This window comes from Salvia hispanica, chromosome 6 (assembly GCF_029641045.1).
Source record: "Salvia hispanica isolate PSC_SH4W2 chromosome 6, Shi_PSC_v1, whole genome shotgun sequence".
Lineage (NCBI taxonomy): Eukaryota > Viridiplantae > Streptophyta > Magnoliopsida > Lamiales > Lamiaceae > Salvia > Salvia hispanica.
In genome coordinates this window covers 36,737,602-36,763,242 of record NC_142697.1, presented here as the reverse complement: position 1 = coordinate 36,763,242, position 25,641 = coordinate 36,737,602, and the positions used below count along the sequence as shown (strand labels likewise).

At 38.7% G+C, this 25,641-nt stretch overlaps 4 protein-coding genes and 2 pseudogenes across 6 annotated transcripts; 2 read left to right on the top strand and 4 right to left on the bottom strand.

Annotated features, from left to right (window-relative positions):
* Window positions 1–7,783: 7,783 nt before the first annotated feature.
* On the bottom strand, window positions 7,784–8,486 carry LOC148923751 (secreted RxLR effector protein 161 pseudogene; annotated as a pseudogene).
* A 223-nt stretch (window positions 8,487–8,709) lies between these two features.
* Window positions 8,710–11,167, bottom strand: LOC148923750 (uncharacterized). Its single transcript, XM_089061600.1, has 5 exons — window positions 11,081–11,167; window positions 10,858–10,985; window positions 9,982–10,608; window positions 9,246–9,888; window positions 8,710–8,751 (listed from the first exon to the last, which is right to left on the bottom strand). The coding sequence occupies exons 1-5, from the start codon at window positions 11,165–11,167 to the stop codon at window positions 8,710–8,712; spliced, it is 1,527 nt and encodes a 508-aa protein (XP_088917726.1).
* A 120-nt stretch (window positions 11,168–11,287) lies between these two features.
* Window positions 11,288–11,912, bottom strand: LOC148923749 (uncharacterized; annotated as a pseudogene).
* Window positions 11,913–15,192: 3,280 nt separating this feature from the next.
* Window positions 15,193–18,659, top strand: APG2 (Sec-independent periplasmic protein translocase). Its single transcript, XM_048103148.2, has 4 exons — window positions 15,193–15,536; window positions 16,813–17,117; window positions 17,693–17,983; window positions 18,209–18,659. Exons 1-4 carry the CDS (start codon window positions 15,281–15,283, stop codon window positions 18,416–18,418), a joined length of 1,062 nt encoding a protein of 353 aa, XP_047959105.1. The 5' UTR covers window positions 15,193–15,280; the 3' UTR covers window positions 18,419–18,659.
* Window positions 18,660–18,797: 138 nt separating this feature from the next.
* On the top strand, window positions 18,798–22,181 carry LOC125204483 (protein DETOXIFICATION 16-like). Of its 3 annotated transcripts, none has more exons than XR_016132544.1 (9): window positions 18,798–18,926; window positions 19,614–19,869; window positions 19,957–20,501; window positions 20,600–20,686; window positions 20,766–20,822; window positions 20,915–21,272; window positions 21,351–21,437; window positions 21,574–21,722; window positions 21,962–22,181. XR_016132544.1 is itself a non-coding variant. In XM_048103146.2 (8 exons), exons 2-8 carry the CDS (start codon window positions 19,636–19,638, stop codon window positions 21,607–21,609), a joined length of 1,404 nt encoding a protein of 467 aa, XP_047959103.1. In that variant the 5' UTR covers window positions 18,798–18,926; window positions 19,614–19,635; the 3' UTR covers window positions 21,610–21,852. The 3 variants fall into 3 exon arrangements, 1 of the variants encoding a protein (XP_047959103.1); XR_016132543.1 differs by having other exon boundaries at window positions 21,574–21,761; XM_048103146.2 differs by lacking the exon at window positions 21,962–22,181 and having other exon boundaries at window positions 21,574–21,852.
* LOC125204486 (putative histone chaperone ASF1A) lies at window positions 21,743–23,533 on the bottom strand. Its single transcript, XM_048103149.2, has 3 exons — window positions 23,148–23,533; window positions 22,398–22,513; window positions 21,743–22,320 (listed from the first exon to the last, which is right to left on the bottom strand). Exons 1-3 carry the CDS (start codon window positions 23,254–23,256, stop codon window positions 21,964–21,966), a joined length of 582 nt encoding a protein of 193 aa, XP_047959106.1. The 5' UTR covers window positions 23,257–23,533; the 3' UTR covers window positions 21,743–21,963.
* Between the last annotated feature and the right edge of the window lie 2,108 nt (window positions 23,534–25,641).

Here is a 25,641-nt window from a genome sequence, read left to right as displayed (position 1 = left end):
GCATTCTGCCACCAGCCACTATCATTCCAATCAGCCAGATCTGTTCAGGAGAAGAGCCCAGACGAGGGAGCGAATCTAGAGGAAATGGCGCCAAGAAGTAAGGCGGAGAACCCTTTACCTCAGGAAGCCATCACACCGAAGAAGGAGTTGAAAACTTTGCCTGAAAATTTAAAGTATGCATACCTGGAGGAAGGAGAAACTTGTCCAGTGATAATTAACAGCCGCTTGACTGAAGACCAAGAGAGTGCGCTGCTGGAAGTAATAAGGAGGAACAAGAAGGCCATAGGGTGGACACTTTCTGACCTAGTTGGAATTAGCCCTGATCTTTGCATGCACCACATCAGACTAGAGGAAGGGGCAAAGGCTCGGCGTGATCCACAAAGGAAACTGAATCCAAACATGAGGGAGGAAGTGCTCAAGGAAGTTCTGAAACTACTGTCCCTTGGAATCATATACTCTATTCCAGATAGCGAGTGGGTCAGTCCGGTTCACATGGTACCGAAGAAATCTGGAATACAAGTGGTGAAGAATGACAAGAATGAGTTGGTGCCTACTCGACTGGTCACTGGATGGAGGATGTGCATCGACTATAGGAAACTAAATGAAGCCACCAAAAAGGATCATTTTCCTTTACCATTCATTGACCAGATGCTAGAGAGGCTGGCTGGCAAACAGTATTTCTGTTTCCTCGACGGATATAGCGGTTATTTCCAGATTTTCGTGGACCCAGAGGACCAGGAAAAGACCACATTTACATGCCCTTTTGGAACTTATGCCTACCGAAGGATGCCATTTGGTCTATGTAATGCACCAGGTACATTCCAACGTTGTATGATGAGTATTTTTTCGGATCTACTAGAGGTATGCATCGAGATATTCATGGATGATTTCACTGTATATGGAGGCTCATTTGATACTTGTTTAGCCAGCCTTGACCTAGTGCTGCAAAGATGTCAAGAGAAACATCTAGTCCTGAATTTTGAAAAATGTCACTTCATGGTAACTGAGGGGATTGTTTTAGGTCATGTGGTCTCTGAAAGAGGAATACAAGTGGACAAGGCAAAGGTGGAAGTGATTGCAAAGCTACCTTACCCTACAAATCAAAAGGAAGTTAGAGGATTCCTCGGTCACGCAGGGTTTTATCGAAGGTTTATCAAGGACTTTGCAAAAATTGCGCAACCACTCACTCATTTGCTGCACAACGATGTGGAGTTCGAGTTTGATGAGGGATGCAAGAGGGCATTTCAATTGCTCAAGGATAGACTAGTGTCCGCACCAATTATCAGGGCACCAGACTGGAATCACCCTTTTGAGATAATATGCGACGCGAGCGATTTCGCTGTGGGAGCCGTCCTAGGGCAGAAGATAGATGGGAAAAACTACGTAATTTTCTATGCGTCCAAGACACTAAATCAAGCTCAGAAGAATTACGATACTACGGAGAAGGAAATGTTGGCTGTCGTCTACTCGTTCGAAAAATTCCGCCCTTATCTTCTTGGGTCAAGGGTTATTGTTTTCACTGATCATGCAGCAATAAAGTACTTGCTAGCTAAGAAAGAATCAAAGCCAAGGCTAATTCGATGGGTCCTACTTCTACAGGAGTTTGATTGGGAAGTAAGGGACAAAAGAGGAACAGAGAATCGAGTGGCTGACCACTTGAGTAGAATTCATCAAGGAGATACGGACGAGGCTATTCCCGATGTTTTTCCCGAAGAACATTTGTACTATATGGACGAACCACCTAGACCGATAAGCTGGGAATCTGTCTTAGTTTTAACAGGTCCAGGAGAATCTGATCGAGGAAAGCGCGTACGTAACGCAGAACCATGGTACGCAGACCTGGCAAATTACTTGGTCACGGGAGAGGTGCCAAGTTCAGGGGAAGCCTCCCGGGCCCAGAAGATGAAGCTTAAAAGCGAAGCCAAATATTACTTCTGGGATGATCCTTATCTTTGGAAGATGTGTGCAGATCAGATAATTCGACGTTGCATTCCTGAATGGGAACAAAGAGATGTACTCCATCATTGTCACTCCTTGGCGTGTGGAGGGCATTTCGGACCAAGGAGAACCGCAAGGAAAGTTCTAGACAGTGGATTCTACTGGCCTACATTGAACAAGGATGCCTTTGAATACTGTCAATGCTGCGAAAGGTGTCAACAGACAGGGGGAATCTCGAGACGAGATGAGATGCCCCAAGTGCCCATAGTGATCTGCGAAATTTTCGATGTTTGGGGGATGGATTTTATGGGCCCATTTCCGTCGTCGTACGGAAATGCTTACATATTGGTCGCTGTAGACTACGTTTCCAAATGGATAGAGGCGAAGGCTACGCCCACTTGTGAGTCTAAAGAGGTGGCCAAGTTTCTGAAGTCAAACATTTTCAGCAGATATGGAGTTCCTAGAGCGATTATCTCAGATCAAGGAACACACTTCTGCAACCGCACTATAGAAGCGCTCATGAGGAAATACGGCGTGCATCATAGATTGTCTACACCATATCACCCCCAATCGAATGGGCAAGCTGAAGTCTCTAATAGGGAGATAAAGAGTATTTTGGAAAAATCAGTTAACACCACAAGGAAGGATTGGAGTAAACGCCTTGACGATGCTTTGTGGGCGTATAGAACTGCTTACAAGACACCAATCGGGATGTCACCTTATAGGTTGGTGTTTGGGAAAATGTGTCACTTACCCGTGGAAGTGGAGCACAAGGCATACTGGGCCATTAAGGAAATGAATATGAAGTCTGTGGCATGTGAAGAAGAAAGGAAGCTGCAATTACAGGAGCTGGAGGAACTACGGCTAGAGGCATTCGATTCAGCAATGTGGTACAAGGAAAGAACGAAGCTCTGGCACGACAAGAACCTCCGGGTCAAGGAACTTCAGGTGGGGCAGAAAGTACTTCTATTTCAGTCCAGACTCAAGCTAATGCCAGGGAAGTTGAAGTCAAAGTGGGTAGGTCCATATACCATCGTTGGCCTCCGCGCACACGGAGCAGTGGAAATCCAGGGAAGTGCTCCTAACTCGGTCCCTTTTCTTGTTAATGGCCATCGATTGAAAGTCTATAGGGATAATTCTGAGCTATGCGTAGTGGAGGAAATACCACTACGTGCGCTCTCAGTTATCACTTAGCCAGACAAAGGAATATTCTCGATAAACTCCTGGGTCAAGAGAAATGTTTATGTTTTTACACACTGATCCAGGGGATTCGAGAATATTCAAAGGTAATTGTACATAGTTTAATTGCTTTAGAAGACAAAGAAAATCCAAACAAAATAAAAATTCAAAAATTTCCAAAAATATTTTCGAAGACCCAAACTCAAAGGGGGTTTATGTCTCGTACTTTAACCTTGACCCAGGAGTCTGGGGTCTTCATATTTTTTTAGGTCGCGGTCAAGGGAATCAATTAGAGGAAGCTGAGGAGGCCATGCCAAGTGAAGAGGTGGAAGAGCTTAGGAAGGAGGTGCAGGACATGAAAAAGGAAATGCAACTGATGAAAAAGGAGATGATGAAGGAACTCGGGGGAATACGGAAGGAACTCAATGGGAGTCGGGAAGAAGTAAAAGTTCTGAGCAGCAACGTAGCAGATTTGGCCACGAAATGTGCCAAACAAAGTGAAAGAGTGGCGGAAGCTGTGGAGATATCTACGCGGATGTTGAAATGGCTGCATCAGACGCTTCCCTTGACCCAGTCGAAGTCGACTCCTGGGTCAAGTGGCGAGGCACAGAAGATCATCCACAGCAGTCCCTCGATCAAGCCATTCCAGCAGTTGACCACCCCGACTATTCCCGAGAAAGTTCCAAATCCACCGAGGACGAAAATGCTAATGAGGAAACCAGGACTCGATCAAGCTGCAGAAGGAAAGGAAGAGCTGGAGCAACCAGCGAAGAAGAAAGTGAAAACAAACCGCCCCAGTGTTCCACCACCGTCTGGCTCTCGCGGGAGCCAGCCCCAGAAATGAGCATTTTCCCCAGACCAAGTAAATTTTAGTTTTTGTGTTCTTTTTCTGTGTCTTGTTTTCATTCGTTTTCTGTGTTTTATGCTATCTTCTCCCACTTAGCCCAATGCTTGGTCTAAGTGTGAGAAGTTCTGTGTTTTCTGTTGGTTTATTCTTCTCCCACTTAGCCCGTTGCTCGGTCTAAGTGTGAGAAGTTGGTTTGTTTTTATAATTAGAATTGTTGTTTATTTCTGCATTGAATTCTCTGTTTTCCCCCCTTCACGACGATGGCTTGAGGCCAAGCTTGAGTGAAGCGGGAGGGGGAAGAGGAGTCAATGCAGTATTATTATGCTTTGCGAAGTTGTAGGTCTAGAATTGTGTCGCATGAACTAGTGAATATAATACGGCAGATTCCCTTAGGGAGAGTAATTGAAAATAGGAGGTATTCCAACTTAGAAGCCTGATTCTTTAGTAAGCCGAACCAATCTGAATGAAGCGAGAACGATAGTAAATGCCTTTACTTGCTCAGTTGTGAAGCCCTACTCTAGAGGTGAGTTATAAGCCTGTGATAACACTTAGAGCTAACATATGTCAAAAGTCTGCCACTGAATGCTGAAGGAAAAGAGAAGAAAAAAAAAAAAAAAATATAAATAAAAAAGGGGGAAAGGAGAAAATATATAATCATAAAATCTGGAGGTATAAGCTGGACGAAGTCCAGAGGAGGAAATAAAAAGAGAGAAAAAAATCAAGGAGGTATAAGCTGGACGAAGTCCAGGAAATCAAGGAGGTATAAGCTGGACGAAGTCCAGGAAATCAAGGAGGTATAAGCTGGACGAAGTCCAGAAAGAAAAAAAAAAAAAAAAAAAAGAAAAAAAAGGGGGATAGTGACGGAGGATAGAAGGAGGAAATTCTCATAACCCGAGGCTTCAGTGGTTTGGCAATAACTTAAGAGAGAATCGGTCCTAACATCCCTGGTAAGGAATGAGCGATCGAGTGAATCTAACAATTGGGGAAGTAAAAGGCTATCTTGACGAGCTGACAGATTGGCTAGGTAGAGGGGAGAAAAGGGCCTATTTGGAGGAGTGCAGCCTGTTGGATTGACCTTAATCTTGTGGGGACGGTTGTCTAAAAGTTGAAACCAGTTCATGCATATGTGTTTATGTGTTTTCATCTTATGTGATTATGTACTCTTTGTTTTAGTGTCTAGCTTTGCCTCAGTTGTGTCTAGGTGTAGGAGTTTTGTCTAGAGTCTGTAGAGTCGGTCAAGGGGATAACCATGCTTGAAATTCGCCTTATTCTTCTTTTCTTCTTGTCTTTATACTTGAGGACAAGTATGGTTTAAGTGTGAGCAGTTTGATAAGGCTAATTTCATGCATTGGTTATGTAGTGAAAAACATCACATTTCTGCTGGATCTAACAAGTTTTGTTAAGCCAGGTGTGTGTGTAGCGCTAGATCCAGGAGATGCTGGAGGAGTAGATCTAGCGAGGAGCAGGAACGGAATCACGAGGAAAAGCTAGAGGAAGGAAGCCAAAAGCTGAGGGCAATCAAGTCAATCAATACCTCGCTGGGCCCCACCTCGAAGCTTATAAATAAAGGAGTGCGCAACAAGAATGGCAGATCGGTCACACTCCACACACAGTCACGCTCTTAGCTCACACACACTAGGGAAATGGGGAATTGGGGGAGGTTTTCGTTTTCGTGAATTACGTATCAGTGCACCACCGTCCCTTGAGGGCGAAGAAACAATTGTTCTCTTAATTTCTGTTTACTACTCTGTTCCGTCTCGAACTTCACTTTTGGAAGTCGAGCTTGCTGTTTTTGTTGCTGGATTAGTTTAACCGTTCTGTTTACGTTTGATTTGCCTTGATGAAGTTGGATTTCGTGTTGATTATTATGACGCTTGCTATTTTGGTTTGTTTATTTGAGATGTTCTCTTGAATTTGTTGCTGAATATTTTAGGAGATTCGAGAATCGTGGTATTGAAGTTGTGTTCGGTTGGATTTTTGTTCGGATGCTTGGATCCGGAGTGGATTTAGCATCCGAAGTGTGGATCTGAACAGGGGAGGTGAAATTTGTGCATGAGATTATGGGGATTTTGTTCTGCTTGGTTTGCTTCGTCTAGTAGTGTGATTTCCGTCGTTGTTTCGTTTACCGTTAAAATTATGTTTCCAATCTACATCTGAGTTTGTTTTTCTCGATCTCTGCATTTATTTGTGTTCGTTGAAGAAGATGAAGTCATTTTCAGTTGATGCTTTAGTTAGTTAGGCTGCAGATTCGATTCTGTCCGTACTTACCTTTTTCAGAGTTTGGTCCCCACTTGTTTTAATCTCCTTGGTCTAGAGATGTTCGTAGAAGTCCCGGATCTAGTAGTTGATTTGATTTAGTTCTTATACATAATTCATTTTTTGCCTAGATCTAGCAGTTAGCATAGCATACTTTATTTCCAAATTCACTTAGTTAAATTCCTCAACCCAAAATATGCGTGGCAGCAGCCAACCCAAAAATAGTTTCCAATTCTCTACGCATGTATTTTACGAGTCCATCTCTGTGGGATCGATCCCTACTTCCCTGTGCTAGTTTAGTATCTGTGGTTGAGGGTTTTGAAGGTTTGCTTGCGTACCAACGACCAGACTTCCAGTCTTGTGAGTCTCTAGACCTTGTGATCTAGTTGATTTACTGGATCTAGGAAGTGTGTAATTAGAAATTGAAAGGATACAGCAAGCAGAAAAACAACTCTTCATTGGGCTTATGAACTAATATAATTATAGCCCAACTATAATTAATTAATCCATATTAATCTAATTCTAGCCCATTTCCTTTCAATCTCCCACTTGGACTAGCATTAGATATAATACGCAGTTCCAACTTTGTACCCTTGAGCGGATCAAAATACACTTATAGTGTGACCCTTTAGGCCCTCATTATCGACGACGATCTAATCGAAGTCTGCACAAAACTCCTAGACTGCGTTGGCAGCGTAGCTCGATATATGAAGGACGTTTACGTGAATTCGGTAAACAAGCCTCTACATAAAGTTTATAGTAATATCCTTTCATTCACGAACCACCCGATTGAGCCTAAGATTTGCTATGTGTCATCCAAATAGCTCAATCACTTTATCTCATCTTTATTAAATGACCCATTAGATCATATTCAATTACTTTAATTGAATATATCTTTCGCATTGGCCAATGACTTAGTGGTCAAGTAATATAGAGAATTTGAGTATTCTCTCGAAATTCTAATCGAGGAATGAATCTCAATCTTGGCTCAACTACCATTTTCATTTATCTTATGATATACCCAACACATGTCCGTGTCTCAATCCTCCTTTGGGAGGCAAAGCGTTGGACAAGATCAAAGCACACCACTCAACAAACAAAATGTGTAATGACCTCAGATCCAAGGACTATTACATACTTCATGCACTAATAAACTGTAGACACTTAACAAAACAGTTTAATAGTAGGGTATACCAATACTCTCCAAAGTATGCCATGTGTCCATCACGAGTATCAAATATCTCATAGCTGTGAGAACAACTACATTCTCGAAGAATGTGATGCAAACCCCATGCTAACCTATAACATATCATCAATATCCCATTCTTGATGATCATTGGTTAGGGCTATTTTAGAATTATACTATATCATTAATATCTCACCCCATTAACGACAGTCACAATTCAAGGGAACAAATATTTAGAATAAAGACAAACATTTAAACAATTATTCCAATAAGTGCACAAAACCCATAGAAAATAAAATTTTCATAGAATGTGATCAAGTAATAATGTCTCAATACAAAATGTTTCTAAGACATATAAAACTTCAACTCCCACTGATTCAAAGCCATCTACCAACATGCTTAACACCTAAGCTCTCAAAGTGCTTGTTGTGTTTTGCTATACATAACGGTTTAGTGAAAGGATCAGCTAAATTATCATCAGTGGGTACTCTTTCTAATTTTATGTCGCCTCTTTCAATTATTTCTCTGATCAGATGATATCTTCTAGGAACATGCTTGTTCCTGTTCGTAGCTCTGGGTTCTTTTGCTTGCGCAACAGCACCAGTGTTGTCACAGTACAAAGGTATTGCACTACTGGCACTCGGAACAACACCCAGTTCCTTAACGAACTCTAACAAAGCAACAGCTTCTTTGGCAGCTTCAGATGCAGCAATATACTCGGCTTCGGTGGTGGAATCGGCAGTTGTACCTTGTTTGGAACTATTCCAACTCACTGCTCCACCATTGAGGATAAAAACATATCCAGACTGAGACTTATAGTCGTCATGGTCTGTTTGGAAACTAGCATCAGTATACAGTATACCCAGTAACTGATAACTCTGGTTGTCCACCATAGACTAAGAAATATTCTTTAGTCCTTCTAAGGTACTTAAGAATAGTCTTAACAGTTTTCCAATGTTCCTCACCGGGATTTTGCTGAAATCTGCCTGTCATGCTAAGCGCATAGGCCACATCTGGCCTAGTAGATATCATGGCATACATAATAGATCCTATAGCCGAAGCATATGGAATCCTCTTCATGTTGTCTCTTTCTTTGTCATTAGAAGGACAATCCTTCTTTGACAATACAATGCCATGTCCCATAGGAAGAAAACCTTTCTTAGAATTCTCCATTGAGAAGCGCCTTAACAACTTGTCTATGTATGTGGATTGTGATAATCCCAACATCCTATTTGATCTATCTCGATAGATCTTAATTCCAAGGATATAGGAAGCATCACCCAGATCCTTCATCATAAAGGATCTAGACAACCACTCTTTCACGGATTGCATCATGGAACGATCGCTTCCCATAATCAAGATGTCATCAACATATATGATAAGGTATACGACGTTTCCATTTTCGCGTTTACTATAAACACATGGATCCTCTTTGCTTCTGACAAAACCAAACGATTTGATTGTTCTGTCAAAACAAATATTCCAACTCCTCGAAGCTTGCTTAAGTCCATAAATGGACTTCTTTAGCTTGCACACTGCATTCGGCCTTTCTTTCGATACAAAACCTTCAGGTTGTGTCATATAGACATCGCCTTCTAATTCTCCATTGAGAAATGTGGTTTTGACATCCATTTGCCAAATATCAAAATTGTAGTATGCAGCAATTGCAAGTAATATCCTAATGGACTTGATCTTAGCAACTGGCGAAAAGGTTTCATCATAGTCAATGCCTTCGCGCTGACTATAACCCTTTGCCACTAACCTAGCCTTGTAGGTTTGTACTTTGCCATCTGCATCTCTCTTCTTTTTGAAGATCCATTTGCAGCTTATAGGGTAAACCCCATCTGGCAAGTCAACTAGTTCCCAGACTAAGTTGAAGTACATCGAGTCCATTTCAGATATCAAGGCTTCTAGCCACTTCTCTCGATCGGTGTCTGACACCGCCTCGGCATAGGTCTTAGGCTCATCGTCATCTAAATCAACTTCATCATCTTGGTTCTCAACCATTAGATTCAGTCTCTCAGGTGGACGACGAGTCCTTCTAGGCCTATTGAGTTGGTTTTGCTCTGGTTCAAGCTGTTCATTCTGTATGTGAGAGGGTTCAGGAATATCCCCATGATCTTCTTGAGGTGGAGGTGTTGCAACTATTGCATCATCTTGTCTTTGATGCATCTCATTGTCTTGAGGTGGTCCTTCGAGAGTCTCTCTAAGGTCCTCTCTAAGAGTAATTTCCCCTCCCAATAGATCATCAAAAACTCCCACTGAGTTATTGTCCAATCCAGTGGATAATACCTCGTCCTCAATGTTATCTTGTGGTTCTTGAATTTCTTCAAGATCTACTATATTTTGACCTTGTTCCTTGGAGACGTAACTGTCTTCAAGAAACGTCACATTCCTAGATATTATCACCTTGTGATTTCCAGGGCAGTAGAATTCATATCCTTTAGTTTCTTTAGGATATCCCACAAAATAACATTTCTCACTTTTAGTTTCCAATTTATCAGTCATCATTTTCTTAACAAAAGCTGGACAACCCCAGGTCCGAATATGGTTAAGACTTGCTTTCTTGCCACACCATAACTCATATGGTGTTTTCTCAACTGATTTAGAGGGAACCCTATTTAGAATGTAAATAGTCGTTAGTAAGGCATGGCCCCATAGGAATAAAGGGAGACTGGCGAAGCTCATCATGGATCGAACCATATCTAATAATGTTCGATTTCTCCTTTCAGATACTCCATTCATTTGAGGTGTACCAGGAGGTGTCCAGTCTGACTGGATTCCATGTGACTTCAAGTAATCAAGAAATTCCCGGCTCAAGTATTCCCCTCCTCGATCTGATCGAAGAGTCTTGATACTTTTCCCAAGTTGTTTCTCAACTTCACACTTAAACTCTTTAAATTTCTCGAAGGCCTCGGATTTATATTTCATAAGATACACATATCCATACCTTGACAAATCATCAGTAAAAGTTATGAAGTACGAATAACCACCTCTTGCTTGAGTTGGAAACGGTCCACACACATCTGTGTGAATTAACTCTAGCAAATCCTTAGCACGCATCCCTTTCCCAGAAAATGGTTTACTTGTCATTTTTCCTTTGAGACAGAATTCACAAGCTCCGTATGATTCTAAATCAAATGAAGTGAGATAGTCTAACTTTCTCAATCTTGCTATTCTTTTCTCATTAATATGACCAAGTCTGCAATGCCATAGATAAGTTGCATTATTCGTATTACATAGCTTAGGTCTTTTGTTTTGCACATTGAGAATATTTCGTTTGTATTCAAGCATATATAATCCATTTTCAAGAGCGGCATTTCCATAAAACAATCCATTAAAAGAAAACGAGCATCTGCTGTTTGCAAAATGGAAGGAAAAACCTTCAATGTCTAACATCGGAATGGAAATAATATTCTTAGAAATAACTGGAACGAAATAACAATTGAACAATTCTAGTCTATGTCCTGAGGGAAGATCCAATCTGTAAGTCCCCACGCATTCGGCAGCAACTCTTGCTCCATTCCCTACACGCAAATCAACTTCCCCGGGCCTCACTTTCCTGCAGTCACTTAGACCCTGCACATTATTACAAATGTGTGAGCCACAAGCTGTATCTAATACCCAAGATTGTGATTTATTCATAGACATATTTATCTCAATGACAAACATACCTGAGCTCCCACTTTCTGCACCTTGTGCCTTGAATTTTGGGCAGTCTCTCTTCCAGTGTCCCTTTTCATGACAGAAAAGACACTCATCCTTTGATAACTTCGACTTCTTCTTAGCCCCTCCACTCTTAGGCTTTAGAACAACATCCTTAGATGCTTTCTTCTTCTGTTGCTGCTTATTCTTCCCTTTGGAAGACTTCGCAGAAGAGCTCACCATGAGCACAGATTTTACCTTAGTAGTGGAAGACTCATAAGTCTTAAGCATGTTGTGCAACTCTGGCAGCCCAACCTTCGTGTTGTTCATGTTGAAATTCACAATGAAATTCTCAAAACTACTAGGAAGAGACTGAAGAATTAGATTTGTTGAGACATTTGCGGGAAGCACCGTTCCAATCGATGCTAACCTCTCAATCAAACCAATCATTTTCAGCACATGCTCAGAAACCTTGCCTCCATCATGAAGCTTGCACTTGAAGAGATCGCGAAGTATCTCATACTCCATAGTTTGAGCTTGTGAAGCATACAAACTCTCCAAGTGTTTAACCATCTCATATGGAAGCATGTGCTCATGTTGTCTTTGAAGTTCCAAACTCATGGATGACAACATGATGCACTGAGCATCATTTGCATTTTCAACATGTTACTCATGAGCAGCTGCGTCAAACGTAGCAAACTCAGAAGATTCCTTACTAGGAACGACACCAATTGGTTTGTCCAAGACATAATCAATTTTGTCATGCCTTAGCACCAAGCGCAAACAACGGAGCCAATCCGTGAAATTTGACCCAATCAATTTGTGTGTTTCCATCAAACACTTGTAAGTCAAGTTTGACATTTTATCTGAACAGAAAAATACAATGAAAAGTAAATTAGAAAAGCATATAAAGATCACATTCGTATCTCTAATCAAACAAGAGTTTATTGTATTGATTAGCTCCCACTAATTTTAACATATATTATGTCCCCCAAACATAAAATACGAATTTATATCAAATATAAATTTTAGTGGTCCAAGATCCAAGTCCATATCATCGCAGCCCCTGCTTTGGCTGATCACTACAGTAATATTACAAGGTAGGCCTCTAAGCCAATTGCAACAACTATTTTGCAATTCTTGGTTTATTAATCCAATTAATATGCATCCATAAACTATTTAGGTCGCTTTGGCTTTACTAAACAATTTAAGCAAGTCAACCCCATCACACGATGCCAACTATGCATCTATGAATGAGCCTAGACCTTGTGGATTTAGAGTAAACGCTTTGGCGTAAAACTCGTGGTCGAAAAGGCTAGGAACATCAAACAATTATGATGGACGATGCATTTGTTTCAAAAACAAGACTTATATTTTATGGGAAAAAGTGTGATACTAGTTATGTGAATATAATATCCAATATTAAATTTCAAACAATTACTGGGCGCCGCCTACCCAGGCATAGTATAACACGGACTACAAATACTGGGCGCCGCCTACCCAGACATAGTATAACACGGACTACATATACTGGGCGCCGCCTACCCAGACAATAAAACGGTCTCTAACTACTATAGTTAAAATAAATAAGCATAAATCAAATAGCATGCTTATCACATAGGATATCAAATAATGCTCAACAAATAAAATCAAATTTTATTCTTTAATTAAATGTGGACTAATAATACACATTAATTCTAAATTAATATAAATTTTAATTTATCAATCTAATTGAAAATCAATTATGTAATTGAGATTATACATAGTATAAACAGGCTACTGCCTCACGCCCATGTACAATGATGCAATAATAAAATAAACAGCCCAACTGCTTATTATTGTGTAGCCAAACTTATTTAAAACCGACCCAGTCATGTTAATTAAATCTTGGCCCATATTTGCATCACCCTTCACAAACAAACGCCACTGACATTTATTGCGAAGAATCAGTTGTCGTCAATTACCGTCTCCACAAGCAACAACATTGATGCCGACTTCGGTGGAGCGAAAAAACGGAATGAAAACTGATTTGAGTTATAAGTCTCAAAAGCTTTGGAATAAATAATATTCATTATCTGCACCATTTTGGAGTAAGAAATTGAATCCAATTCAAAATTAATTGCGTAAAACAATTCCGAAAACAGTTCATAACTTTCAAAATTTAAGTTTCCAAAACCAATTTCGCAGCTTTTAATTTTAAAAGATTTTGACATATAAACTTGAGTTTGGCCATTGGTTTTTGCAAAGTCACTTTTCGTTTATAAAGAATTGAAGTTTACATAATCAAATAAGAAATCTAATTTCTCAGAAATCAGTGCAGAATTTTTCAAAATTTTCGGATTCGAAGTTCGAAACTTTAAATCCGTAAACAATTATAGTTTTCATTTATTTTCCAAAAATTTTCAATTACATGAACACGGTTAATCCACAACTAATTAGCAAACAAAATAATTATGAATCGAGCACCTGGCTCTGATACCACTGTTGGGTTTTCTTGTATTCATCTAATGAGCGCAGCGGAAATTGCATACAAGAATACAAATCTAGATTCATAATCATATTGCAAGTTGAGCATGTAAAACACAACGAATTAAATCTTACTTGTTGTGTTGTTTTCTTCTTCGATTGAATCCTGCAAGTTGAATCCACTACTATCGAGGTCCACGTGCAATCCAATCCGATGCAGGAACTATCCCGGTACAATTGCTCCGTAGAAGAATGCTAGGAATTCTCTCTACAAAGCTTTACGTATTTTCTCTCTAATGTTACCCTATTTCTCATGTCCCACAATGGAGAATAAATAACCATTATATAGATGAAGAGTCACTAGGGTTTCATGATTGTTGGGCTTATGAACTAATATAATTATAGCCCAACTATAATTAATTAATCCATATTAATCTAATTCTAGCCCATTTCCTTTCATTCGTCTCAGAATGCGCTGAAATAGAGATATTGAGAATGGCGGGAAAATTAAATCGGCGCGGTGCTGCGCTGTGACACGGTTCAGTGCGCTATTATCTCTAACCTGTCCACCAAAAACGGTATCGTTCCATCACCCCTTCCATTTGTTTCTTTTCTCAATTATTTATCTAAAGAAGAAGCTTATCTGCTCATAATAATTTATGGCCTAAATTAGCTTATAACTTAAAATTGCACGCAAATATTAGGAGACTTTTGTAATGCTATTATAATTTTTAATCCTCTCTATCTTTAGAAAAAGATTTCACTGATTATTTTGAACTATTTTTTTTATAGTGTTTAGTAAATAATAATAATACAAGGTTACGAAAGTCATTTTGTAGGTTTAAGACGGAAAAAGTAAATCTAAGGAGTACCATTTTTAACAAAGATTCAATCAAGTATAGAGAGTTTTTTATGTGGAAATTGAAATTATAATGTTACAACATAAAACATTTCAAATAGACACGGAAGTGACGGAACAACACCGTTTGATGCACAGCACACCCTCTGGCCTCAGCCCTCGCCCCTCGGCTACTCCCAGGTTCCATATCCCCATATCAAATCGTACTCTAGTTACAAGGCATTTTATGTTTGTAATTTGGTTTTTTAGTGATTCTTTACACTATTTGCGGTCAAATTTAGGGTTTTCAATCTTCAGGCCACGTGCAGTATATACAAAGTTTTGTTTGCCACCAATAGAACAAAACAAGGCACGTGTTTTTAGCGTTTAACACAATTTAATTATTTCTTTTAAAAATATTGCAATAAATATATTCTCAATATGTTACTTTATCTATTTCATATTAATTGAATTATTTTTAAATTTTGCAAAGTTTTAACAATATTTATTTTTAGTAAAAATAACTCAATCTCCTAATTTATTTGCTCTTATTTTATCTAGTTATTTAGCACAGTATTCTTATCCTTTATACTGAAAACAATATCTCAATTAATAAGGAACTGAATGAGTAGTAAAGATAAAAAATATCTCTTTATCAACATGCAAATTAAAAATTATTTTTAAAATGTTTAAAATTTAAATACACCATATTAATTGATCAAATACACCAAAATTAAATCAGTAACACTACCGGCAGCGCACGATAGAACATCTGAGTGAAAATACGCCGAGTTTCACACTAAAATATCGCCCATCGCGCTCAACTCGTAAGAACAAACATAAATAAATAATCAACGAATTATAAATTCAAGAGCCAAGTCGGTGAGATCTTCACGCACAACACACACTAGCAGCAAAACCAGTAATGGGAACTGCAGGAGCCGTCATCTACAGTGCTCATCTCAAGAGTAACACTACATGTTTTAATTGCTTGAGCTCACATCCCCAGCCGACAGCGCTATTGCGCATTGATCAGACGAAATCAAGGTCGCTAGTCTTCTCGAATAGGAAAGGTTTGAAGAAATTAAGCGGAACCATTTGCTCAGCCGTCGAAGATGTCACGAAGAAGCAGATGGAACTCGGCGGCGGCAGCTTGATTGGCGTTGCTGAAGATAGAGCCGGTAAAGTTGACCTCTTTTTGAAAGATTACATTGAGAACCCTAAAAGGGGTATTAATTTTAGGCTTCTATTATGTGCGTGTGTGTGTTTGTAGAGATCTTGATATGGATTGTTGAATTTTTGTTAAATGAAAGAAGTTAGGTTCAAATGGTAAGAGCTCTATTTTGATCATGGTGCTTTATAGTATTACGAAATGTTTTGTCTTAGCTTACTTAGGCTTAGTTGAGAATTAAAATTATCCAAAAAAAGGTGAAGTAGAAGCATTGCTTGAGTTGCTAATTTTGAAGCTTTGTCATGTTTCTAGTTTATATTTAAGCAATTAGAGCTACTGCAAAACTAGTACTCATTTTAAATATTGGAAGGAGGTCATGTTTTGTGAAATTGGGGAAACTGTTCACCATTAGCTGGTTGCACGGCTCTATTAATTCCACCTCTCACATTTAGATTATCAGAAATTCATGAATTTGGTGTATGGAAAGTTGGAAACACCATGGCCATGTACTGAGGATCTAGAAACTATGGATGCAATCGAAAGTAAGGAAAATACTTTCAAGTTATGCTAATTGTGCTGCCTATGTTGCGCAATGAGAATGTCTACAAAGAGGGGTATAAGATTCAACTTCTTTTTAAAACTAATTCAGTGAGTTCAATGAGAGGATCACCCTCCCAATTTGAAGTTTTTGGAAGATATGATACGTAACTAATGCTGCGGAGCAGGCCTCTCTTGGGGTTTTCGTAGGCTTCCATTCAGGTCACTGATTATTGTCTCAAATGAGCTGATGTCGGACAATGAGTCGGCTCGTGTGAACTAATTTCTGTGCATATATCAGTTATCTAAACATCTAACGATCTCTGTTTCATTTGGCTAATTATATCTGTATATGCACATTGTCATTTGTGAATGTTATTCTACTTCTCGACTTGGTCTTAATGTCTTTTTTTGGCAAACAGGTTTGTGTTATATGAGAAATACAATTGTGTTATTTGATTATGAAATCAGCTTTGCAAGTATTGGAGCTTATAAGCTCATGTAAATAATCTTAGTCAATCATCTCATCGATAAAAGGTGTACCTCAAACATCTCGTTTTCACATAATAATTGTTTATCCTTTAGATGTCCACCCATAACACTTACGATCTCCATAATGTGTGCTCTATTGTGTGTAGTTGTAGGATATTTTTAATTTTAATTGCTTTAATGTTTTTTAACTGCCCTAATTGAATATTTGTACCTTTCCAAGGCACTTTTGGTTCTGAAATATGCTTCTTGTGCTACAGAGTCTAGTGATAAGGCTGAGAATCCTTTCTTGGAGAATGAGTCAGATGATAAAGGAAATTTTATTTACAATTTCCTTTACCCTAGTAAAGAGCTTCTCCCAGATGATAAAGAAATGAGTATATATGACCATCTAGAGGAGTTGAGATCGAGACTCTTTGTATCGGTTTTGGCTGTTGGAGGTGCTATGGTTGGTTGTTTTGCATTTTCAAAGGAACTCATTATGTTCCTTGAAAAGCCGGTGAGCGCACAAGGTGTTCGCTTTCTACAATTAGCTCCCGGAGAATTTTTCTTTACATCCCTGAAGGTGTGAGATCGTTCTACTCTCTCTTCAGTTAATTGAACCTCTATGTACTGATTTTAGTCTTTTGTCTTCAGTTAATTGAGCCACTATGTCATAAATTCATAATTTTATCTTCCTGGGAACTAAAACTAGAACATAAGATTCTTCAAATCTTTCATTCACTTGGTGATTATAAGATTCTGGTTTGCTGAAATTGCATCTTTTATTACACAAGTCACACCTCATCTAGTCGTCCTTTTGTATCACTCTTTTATCCTTAATGGAAGTTTTTGTTTTTTTTTCTTTTATAATTTCTTTGTAATGTTTAATCATCTCCAAAATTTGAAGTCGAACTAGTTATTTCCCCCTGAAACATTTTGTTGTGGTGTTATGGTTCATCGAGGGGGAAAACGATTATACTGACTAATCTAAATCGTGGTCTTGAGCAAACTTAGAGGTTAAAAACCAAAGTTTACAATTTTACATTGTTTAAGGCACTGTGATCTGCTACGAGTTCAAGAAAAGTTACTCATATTAAAAAGATTTTGCAGCTGAGTCGACAGCTTTTGTGCACTAAGACAATAACACCTTCCATGCAGGTATCAGGATACTGCGGCCTTCTGGTGGGCAGTCCCGTAATCCTCTACGAGATCATAGCCTTTATTCTCCCAGGGTTGACTAAGGATGAAAGAAGATTTCTGGGGCCCATTGTCCTAGGGTCCTCAATTCTTTTCTATATAGGCATTGCCTTCTCTTACTATGTTCTCACCCCAGCAGCCTTGACGTTCTTTGTTAGTTACGCAGAAGGAGTTGTTGAGTCATTGTGGTCCATTGACCAATACTTCGAGTTTGTCCTCGTGCTCATGTTTAGTACCGGATTGTCTTTCCAGGTAACATCTTTTTTTTATGCATCACTTTTCCTTGGCAGTAGGGACAAATGGAGATTATAAGCTTTATGTGCTTCTTTATCATCTTTGTGTTAGTAACTCTAAATGCTTCCACATTATGACATCTACCCCATTCTACTATGTTTTTGTCTGAATCCTAAAAAATTGAGCATAGCATATTACACAGTTTTACTCGTAGAAAGCTGAGACTTGAGTCTGCATGTTCAGGTTCCGGTTATACAGCTTCTTCTTGGGCAAGTTGGGTTGGTTTCATCCGAGCAAATGTTTTCGATATGGAGATACGTGGTGGTGGGCTCAGTGATCGCAGCAGCTATACTCACGCCCTCAACAGATCCTCTTACTCAAATGCTCTTGGCCGGGCCCCTTATGGGTCTTTATTTAGGTGGTGCGTGGACGGTTAAGCTTCTTGGCCGATGACTTGGCCGATGATTTTTCAGCTCACACAACTACACGTTAGCAAGACATTGGTATAAAAAGTCCCAGAATTCAGCTATGCCTCTAGTCCAGTTTGTTGTATCGTGTTGTTCCATTGCTTTTGCTTCAGTATTCTAGTAGTGCTATTATGAGCTTAGAATTGCACTTGATCTTGTTAAATTGGAGTACTCTGTGTCTGTGATTCAAATAATCTGTCTCCAAATATGGAGCCTCTGTTTTTGCACACTAGTTTTTTTTGTAGGAGTATCAGATTTTTATCTCTGTTTGATTTTAAAAATGATGGTATGAATTGTTAAAATTTGAAATTACTATTAGTTCGCGAAATAAAATAAACGGGTACTAAATTTCAATATTTAACCCAATAAAAAATTGGTAGAGAGAATCTAAAAAACCAAAAGTTAGGTGCGTGGTTGCCAATTGGCATTCTCAGTTTCACAGCATTCTCCTGAAACCTGAACCCTTATCTCGTCGCCTCCATCCTCCGCCGCCGGTACAAATCTTAAACCCCCTTTTCTTTGGTTAGTTGTTTAGAAGATAAGAGCTATTGATTTGGAAAAACTAAGATAAGAGCTATTGATTTGGTGTGTTAAAAATCAGACAGCAAGCTTACACTCTCAAAATGTGCTTGATTCCAATCCTCGGATTAAAGATGTGATGCAAAATCCAAACTCCCGAGTTTATTTGTCCAATGCTACTGGGTGTTTTAGATTCTTCCGAAAGCTGTTAGAATTTGGTTTTTGAAGCTGGAATAGTTTTGAAATGACTTTATAATCATTATAAGTACTGTCAAGTAACCAAATCCCACCAATAATAGAGCATCATCACATGTCACCACCCTACATACCGTAGTTTCTGACAAAAGAGTAGGACAAAATATAGACTTTTGTTGCACCATCTTCCCACAACCATAAATTAAACTTGCTTCGATTTTCAGATTTTCATTTCTTTAGTTTTTTATATGATTCGGCTCCGATTGGTTTTGTATTTCGAATTCGATTTCCCAATCAACAAATCTATGTCTTTTCCATTAGTACTAATTCAATTTGATTTTTCAAAGAAGCTTGAATAATTATTTAGATTCAATTTTTGGGAATTACTCTCGTTATCTATTTATCAAATGATCACCGCATCATTGCAAGAGCAGGAAGCTAATATTGATGTCTCTGTTTTTATCTAGTTGAGAGAGAGCGGTAATAAAGATGAGTGAGGAAGGGTCAAAACCTCTGATTGATCATGTTCAAGATCAAGATCAAGATTTTATGGTGGAAGTAAAGCATCAGCTGCGATTGGCAGTACCGCTAATAACAGTAAACATACTTCTCTACTGTTTGCAAGTGATCTCTTTGATGTTTGTTGGTCACCTTGGCGAATTGCAACTCTCCGGCGCATCTGTAGCAACTTCTTTCGCTGCAGTCAGTGGCTTCAGCGTCTTGGTAAGCCCTTTATCCCTATACCTCTCACTCGCTTTCTCCATCACTCGAGATTTCAACTGATTTTGTAACTGACCTCAAAACTTGTAGCTAGGAATGGGGAGTGCGTTAGAAACTCTGTGTGGCCAAGCTTATGGCGCGAAACAGTACCAAATGCTCGGTGTTTATACTCAGCGAGGCGTTGTGGTGGTTCTAGCTTTGAGCGTTGGCCTTGCAGTTGTGTGGTACAACACCAGCTTCATTCTGGTTGGTCTAGGCCAAGATCACGACATCTCTGCTGAAGCTGGCGTGTTCAATCGTTGGATGATACCCAGCCTCTTCGCCTATGGCATCCTCCAATGTCTCATCAGGTTTCTGCAGACACAAAACATTGTACTTCCAATGGTGGTAACCTCTGCAGCGACTAGTGTGTTCCATGTGTTCTTGTGCTGGCTGCTTGTGTTCAAACTCGAGTTTGGAATTCAAGGGGCTGCAATGGTGACTGTTGCTTCGTACTGGATCAATGTGGTGTTGCTGGCATTGTATGTTAACTTCTCCTCGGCCTGTTCAGAGTGTTTCACTGGTTTCTCAAGAGAAGCTTTTCATGATATAGTTGGATTTCTGAGGCTTGCAGTTCCTTCAGCTCTCATGATATGGCATGTCTAAAAAGTCTATAAACTTTAACATTTGCATCATAATTAGACCTGTAAAAACATGGTTAGATCATTAACTCTGTTGATTCTGTGAGTTGCAGCTTGGAATACTGGTCATTTGAAATGGTCGTTCTTCTATCTGGACTTCTTCCGAACCCGACTCTGGAGACATCAGTACTATCAATAAGGTTAGGTTTGTGCATCAATGGCTTTCCATTTTAAGACAAAAAAAAAAAAAACTCAAAATTTCATTTGCTTTTTGGACAGCCTCAATACCTGCTGGATGGTGTATATGATATCTGTTGGTCTTGGAGGTGCAGTAAGGTTAGTCTCACCACACACCACTATTACTTATGTTCTCCCATTTCTTGATAATCTCAATCCAAGACTTTAACATTCCTATAATGAACTCCTAGCACAAGAGTGTCAAACGAACTGGGAGCTGGAAATGCACCTCGCGCTCGTCTTGCTGTATATGTAGCAGCAGCAATTGCTGCCTCAGAAGGAGTGGTCATCGGAGCAATCACAGTTTTGGTTCGAAATGTCTGGGGAAAGCTGTACAGCGACGAAGAGGAAGTGATTGTATATGTGGCCAGAATCCTGCCGTTGTTGGCACTATCGGACTTCTTGGATGGTTTCCAGTGTGTGCTATCAGGAGCTGCTAGAGGGTGTGGATGGCAAACAATGTGTGCAGTCATCAATCTTGGGGCTTACTATGTAATAGCCATTCCTTGTTCTGTGCTTCTTGCCTTCGTCTTTCACCTCGGGGGCATGGTAGGTATCTGCATAAGACTGTTTACAAACAAGAAAATCAAGCTAGTTTCTCACTGAAGCTGAAAATGGTGGTTGCAGGGCCTTTGGATGGGGATCATATGCGGGCTTTCAGTCCAAGCTGTGGTTTTGATTGTAATAAATATACGCACTAATTGGGATGATGAGGTGAGTCACAAATAACCATCTATTTCGTTGACTGTTTCAAATATTCAATCTTGGAACAGAGATCTCTCTGTCTGTACAATCTCAATATGCTTTGTTTTGACTTTTGAGAGTGATGGTTTGGCTCTGATAATTTTAGGTGACAAAGGCTGTAAATCGAGTTCAAGCAACTTAGGGAATGGAGTCATACTGAAGCTGCAATGTCCCAATCCAAACATTATGGAAGAATTTATCCATTATACACTATAGTCAGTGTACAACACATGTAGAATTGCTGGAATTACAAAGGTGGTCATTAGAAAGTAGCATAATTAAACAGTGCTAAATGTAAGAGCTTGTTCTTCACTATTGACAAATTGTTTAAACAAATTCAATCTATTTCACTTCTACAGAATAAAACATGTTCTTCCAAATTAAACAGGCGCTCATATGGCAAAATTTCTTCAACTTCTGAATGCTCATACGATATAGTTTCCTTGCAAACAGTTGACAGAAAATAACTGCGAGATCTTATCACTTCTGACTAGGTTCAAGAGCACTCGATGGAAGACTGGTTGGATAGCGGCTCGTCTCCCTGCTTGCTGGTTTCTGCAACATGCTCCGGTGAAGGACAAGGCTGCTGCTGTTCATCATTTTCATTCTTTTCTGGACAGAAATTGATTGGGAACTTCGTAACTCTAGGTTTATCTGCTAAGATGTTTCTTTGGACTTTATCGATTAGAACCTTCTGAGGTGGCTCTGCTTTTAGCTGCTCGTCCTCGTAGTCATTGTTCACATAGTATCCTACTCTAACAAATTCTTGACCCTGATATGAGCAAGTCAGCAGTAGCACAGTGACTCCAATAATATCTTCCTCTTGAATTTTTGATGGGTCCGGTGAATCAGCCTAGAATTAAACAAGTAAGAACTAATGCATGATTGAATTAATTCATAGAATCAACAACCTAAATCTCAACTCATTACCTGAAATACAAAACGGTAATTACCAACATTAACAGGTCCAACAAGCACGCTTTCTAGGACTTGGTCGTATGTTTCATCCTCAGCTGATCCAACGTAGATGAGCTTCCACTCCAGATCTGAAACAGATGTGAAAATATTAGGTTTGAACATGGCAGGGATTCGAGTTTGTTGCAAAAGCTCGTGATGAAAAGAAAAATACATGATCTGAATCACTTAATCATAAAGCAAACAAATTGAGCAATAGCGATGTAATGCTCCATCTTAAATGAAAGAATGATACATCTCCCTAACTCCCTTAGTTAATGAAAACAAGACAAGAATCTATCTGCAACTATTAACTTGTACTGTCATGTTAGTTTTCCAAAATCCAAACAAACATGGATGAAATATAATTAAACTTGTGTCATGGTTAAAGATTCATCACGATTAGCTAAAAATCCAATGAATGGGAAAAAAAATAAAAGGATACCACTATAATTGGGTTTCACATCAATAGCCATTTACTTAACATCAGAGTCTATCTAAATGCTTCTAGATTCGACTGAATTCCATGGTTTTCTTTCTCATTCTATTCAGATTCCAAGTGAGATCTATGCAATGCCTCAACATATTAAAGCGTAAATGGCATTCAAACCAAATTCGTCAACAAACCCTATGGATCAACCTATTAATTTTGAGAATAAACAATTTTCAGTGGATTTACCAGAGGAAAAAAAGGTAGAAACAAAATAAAATCGAAAATTGGTTTACCGTCTTCAAGGGGAGTCAAACATTCGTACGAAATCTCGAATTGGAAGGGGTCAACGAAGGGAGCCGGATTGGCCAAAACGGTGACGTCTTTCAAGTTGACGGCGCTCATGGTTTGTCGACGGCGAGTTCAGCTTCAAACACCGCGAATTTGGGGGTGGATTTGGAACACTGATATACGGAACCCTAGAATTTGAAAACTGGACGAAAGCTAAGCAGCAAGCTGAACGTTAAATCTACAATTTATAGCGGATTTTGTGCTTGGCGGGAAAATTTAAAGCGAGAATTCAGGCAACCGCGAAAATCAAAATCGAGATTAAATATTTTCTTCGTCTGCCAACAGATTAAAAAAGGAAAATAAAGGGAGTAGTAATAAATTTGGCGATACATGACCGTATTGCTAATAATGCAATGTATTTGTAAAATATGAAATCTCTTCTTTTATTTTTTTACAATAAATTAATGATTTTGGCAGTCATGACCATAATGCACTTCCAACTTATGAATTAGTGTTTCATTATGGATCCTAACACAGGAAGTTAGGAACTGAGTAGGATTTATGGCCGCTTAGCTTTGACTATGAGTCCATTGAGAGACTGTCGGTAAAGATAAAGTCTTTCGAAAAATTGAGATCATGTGTATTTATACTACTAATATATCATCATTTTGCACGCATATTTACTAAAAATCAAATATGACCTATGTGGATTTAGAATAAGGGTTACAATTGTAACCAAAAATCATGAAAATAAGAATAACTATGACCCAACAATGTATTTATTTTATTTTTGCACTATTCTCTTATAAATCTTAATTTCTTTTAGTATACTAATTATTTTATATATCCCACAAAATATGTACTCTATACTTTTTTAGTTTGTCTTATAATAATAAACACTTTCTAATTTTGAAATATCTTTTCTCTCTAATAAGATGGATATATTCTCCAATAACATTACTTTAATTATTTTTCATTCTATCTCTTTCTTACTTTATTAATTTGTGCATTAAAACATGTGTCCAACCAGAAGTGCATACCCTTGAGTCTTGTGGAACGCAGAAAGTATGATTTTATATTTTCTATTTTTAATGCATTTAAAGAAAATTAATATATTTATTTTATTGTATCATTTCTCAATTATTTTATAAATTATTTAATTCTCTTCCATTTTATGAAAATAACTAAAACTTTTCTAAATGAGCTAAAACATGATTTGTCATTAAAACTAACAAACAATACAAAAGTTTAAATAAATTATAATGTAATACTTCCTCGGTCTCATGTTATTCACACTTTTTATTTAAAGTCATAAATTTGGATTGATTTTTTAGCGTAATTGAATGACTAGTATTTTAAGTGTAGTGGACGATCACTTAATATTGGAATACTCAAATAACTTTAATTTATTAATTAAATATCCTAATTCTTACTTAAAATATAAATAGTGTAGGTGATTCGAGACGAGCTGAAATAGCAAAGTGCGACTAATGTGGAACAGATAGAGTATATGAATCTATGAATTAAAGAATACCAAAGTTTTCATTTGAATGCATTTTCGACAAATCATGAATGGATTGTATTAACTGTTGTCTTAGGGCTCGTTCGCTTCATCTCAATTGGAAAATACAGAAATATTTGTTGACTTAATTGTATCAGGGTGGTCCCACCAAGCTGTAAATATACGGGTGTGTTTGGTGATCCATATTTGGCTGACAAGATGCAGTGGTCTTCAACGCATGAATACTTTTTTCCCTATTATTTATCATTAATTCCTGTACTACCCTTCCCCGTCAATAATGCGGTAATATGAACACCACAATGTGGCTCGAAGCCAACAACATTATGAAACGCAAGCTGTTCACAAATGCATTTTCCTTTTTGTGTTTTGAAGATTCCACATTAGTTATCCACTTATGATGGGTGATCACTCATGCTTTGAACATAGAAGCAAATTTGATCTACTAAGATTTAGGGATTTAGAAATTGGGGGAATTCAGATTTGACCTTAATTCAAACAAACATAGGGCTATCGACGATGAGCGACGGAGACTGCCGAGGCAGCGTGACTGCTCACGAGTTGGACTTTTAAAGACAGAGGCATGTAATTGTGATGACGTTGGCGAGGGGCTGTTGGTTGCAGTCGGCGACGGTGAGCGCGACGAGAACAATGGAAGGTGCAGTAGACGCGAGTGAGTGAGTGAGAGACAAAGTTTAATATTATTAATTGTTTATAGATTTATTTATTTTTTGCTAAAGATATTGGAGGGGTAGTACGCGGTGTACGCGGTGTCGCAATGCCAGAAAAGGTTTGGATCTTCGAAGCAGTTTCTTCAGCACCGTTTGGGTAGAAGAGGCTAGTGAGAGAAAGTAGTCACACAATTTTGAACCCTCAAATGCACCATATTGTGTAAATGGTGGGAACCCTAAAAAGTTGAGGGATGTAGTCATTTCACCACCAATTCTGGTGAAGTGTAGCGGACAAAATTTTCAAAATCA

Bases quoted from the DNA above. Each gene is read 5' to 3' on its own strand.
- LOC148923750 (XM_089061600.1), bottom strand. From the start codon at position 11,167: ATGAGTGTCTTTTCTGTCATGAAAAGGGACACTGGAAGAGAGACTGCC. The intron at 10,986-11,080 runs GTATGTTTGTCA...AATAATGTGCAG, and splicing joins TGCAGAAAGTGGGAGCTCAG to GGTCTAAGTGACTGCAGGAA. The intron at 8,752-9,245 runs GTTTACCCTATA...GATTATGGGAAG, and splicing joins TAGTTGACTTGCCAGATGGG to CGATCGTTCCATGATGCAAT.
- APG2 (XM_048103148.2), top strand. From the start codon at position 15,281: ATGGGAACTGCAGGAGCCGTCATCTACAGTGCTCATCTCAAGAGTAAC. The intron at 15,537-16,812 runs GTAAAGTTGACC...CTTGTGCTACAG, and splicing joins CGTTGCTGAAGATAGAGCCG to AGTCTAGTGATAAGGCTGAG. The intron at 17,118-17,692 runs GTGTGAGATCGT...CCTTCCATGCAG, and splicing joins TTTTCTTTACATCCCTGAAG to GTATCAGGATACTGCGGCCT.
- LOC125204483 (XM_048103146.2), top strand. From the start codon at position 19,636: ATGAGTGAGGAAGGGTCAAAACCTCTGATTGATCATGTTCAAGATCAA. The intron at 19,870-19,956 runs GTAAGCCCTTTA...CAAAACTTGTAG, and splicing joins TCAGTGGCTTCAGCGTCTTG to CTAGGAATGGGGAGTGCGTT. The intron at 21,438-21,573 runs GTGAGTCACAAA...TGATAATTTTAG, and splicing joins GCACTAATTGGGATGATGAG to GTGACAAAGGCTGTAAATCG.
- LOC125204486 (XM_048103149.2), bottom strand. From the start codon at position 23,256: ATGAGCGCCGTCAACTTGAAAGACGTCACCGTTTTGGCCAATCCGGCT. The intron at 22,514-23,147 runs GTAAACCAATTT...CATCTGTTTCAG, and splicing joins TTTGACTCCCCTTGAAGACG to ATCTGGAGTGGAAGCTCATC. The intron at 22,321-22,397 runs GTAATGAGTTGA...GTTTAATTCTAG, and splicing joins ATTACCGTTTTGTATTTCAG to GCTGATTCACCGGACCCATC.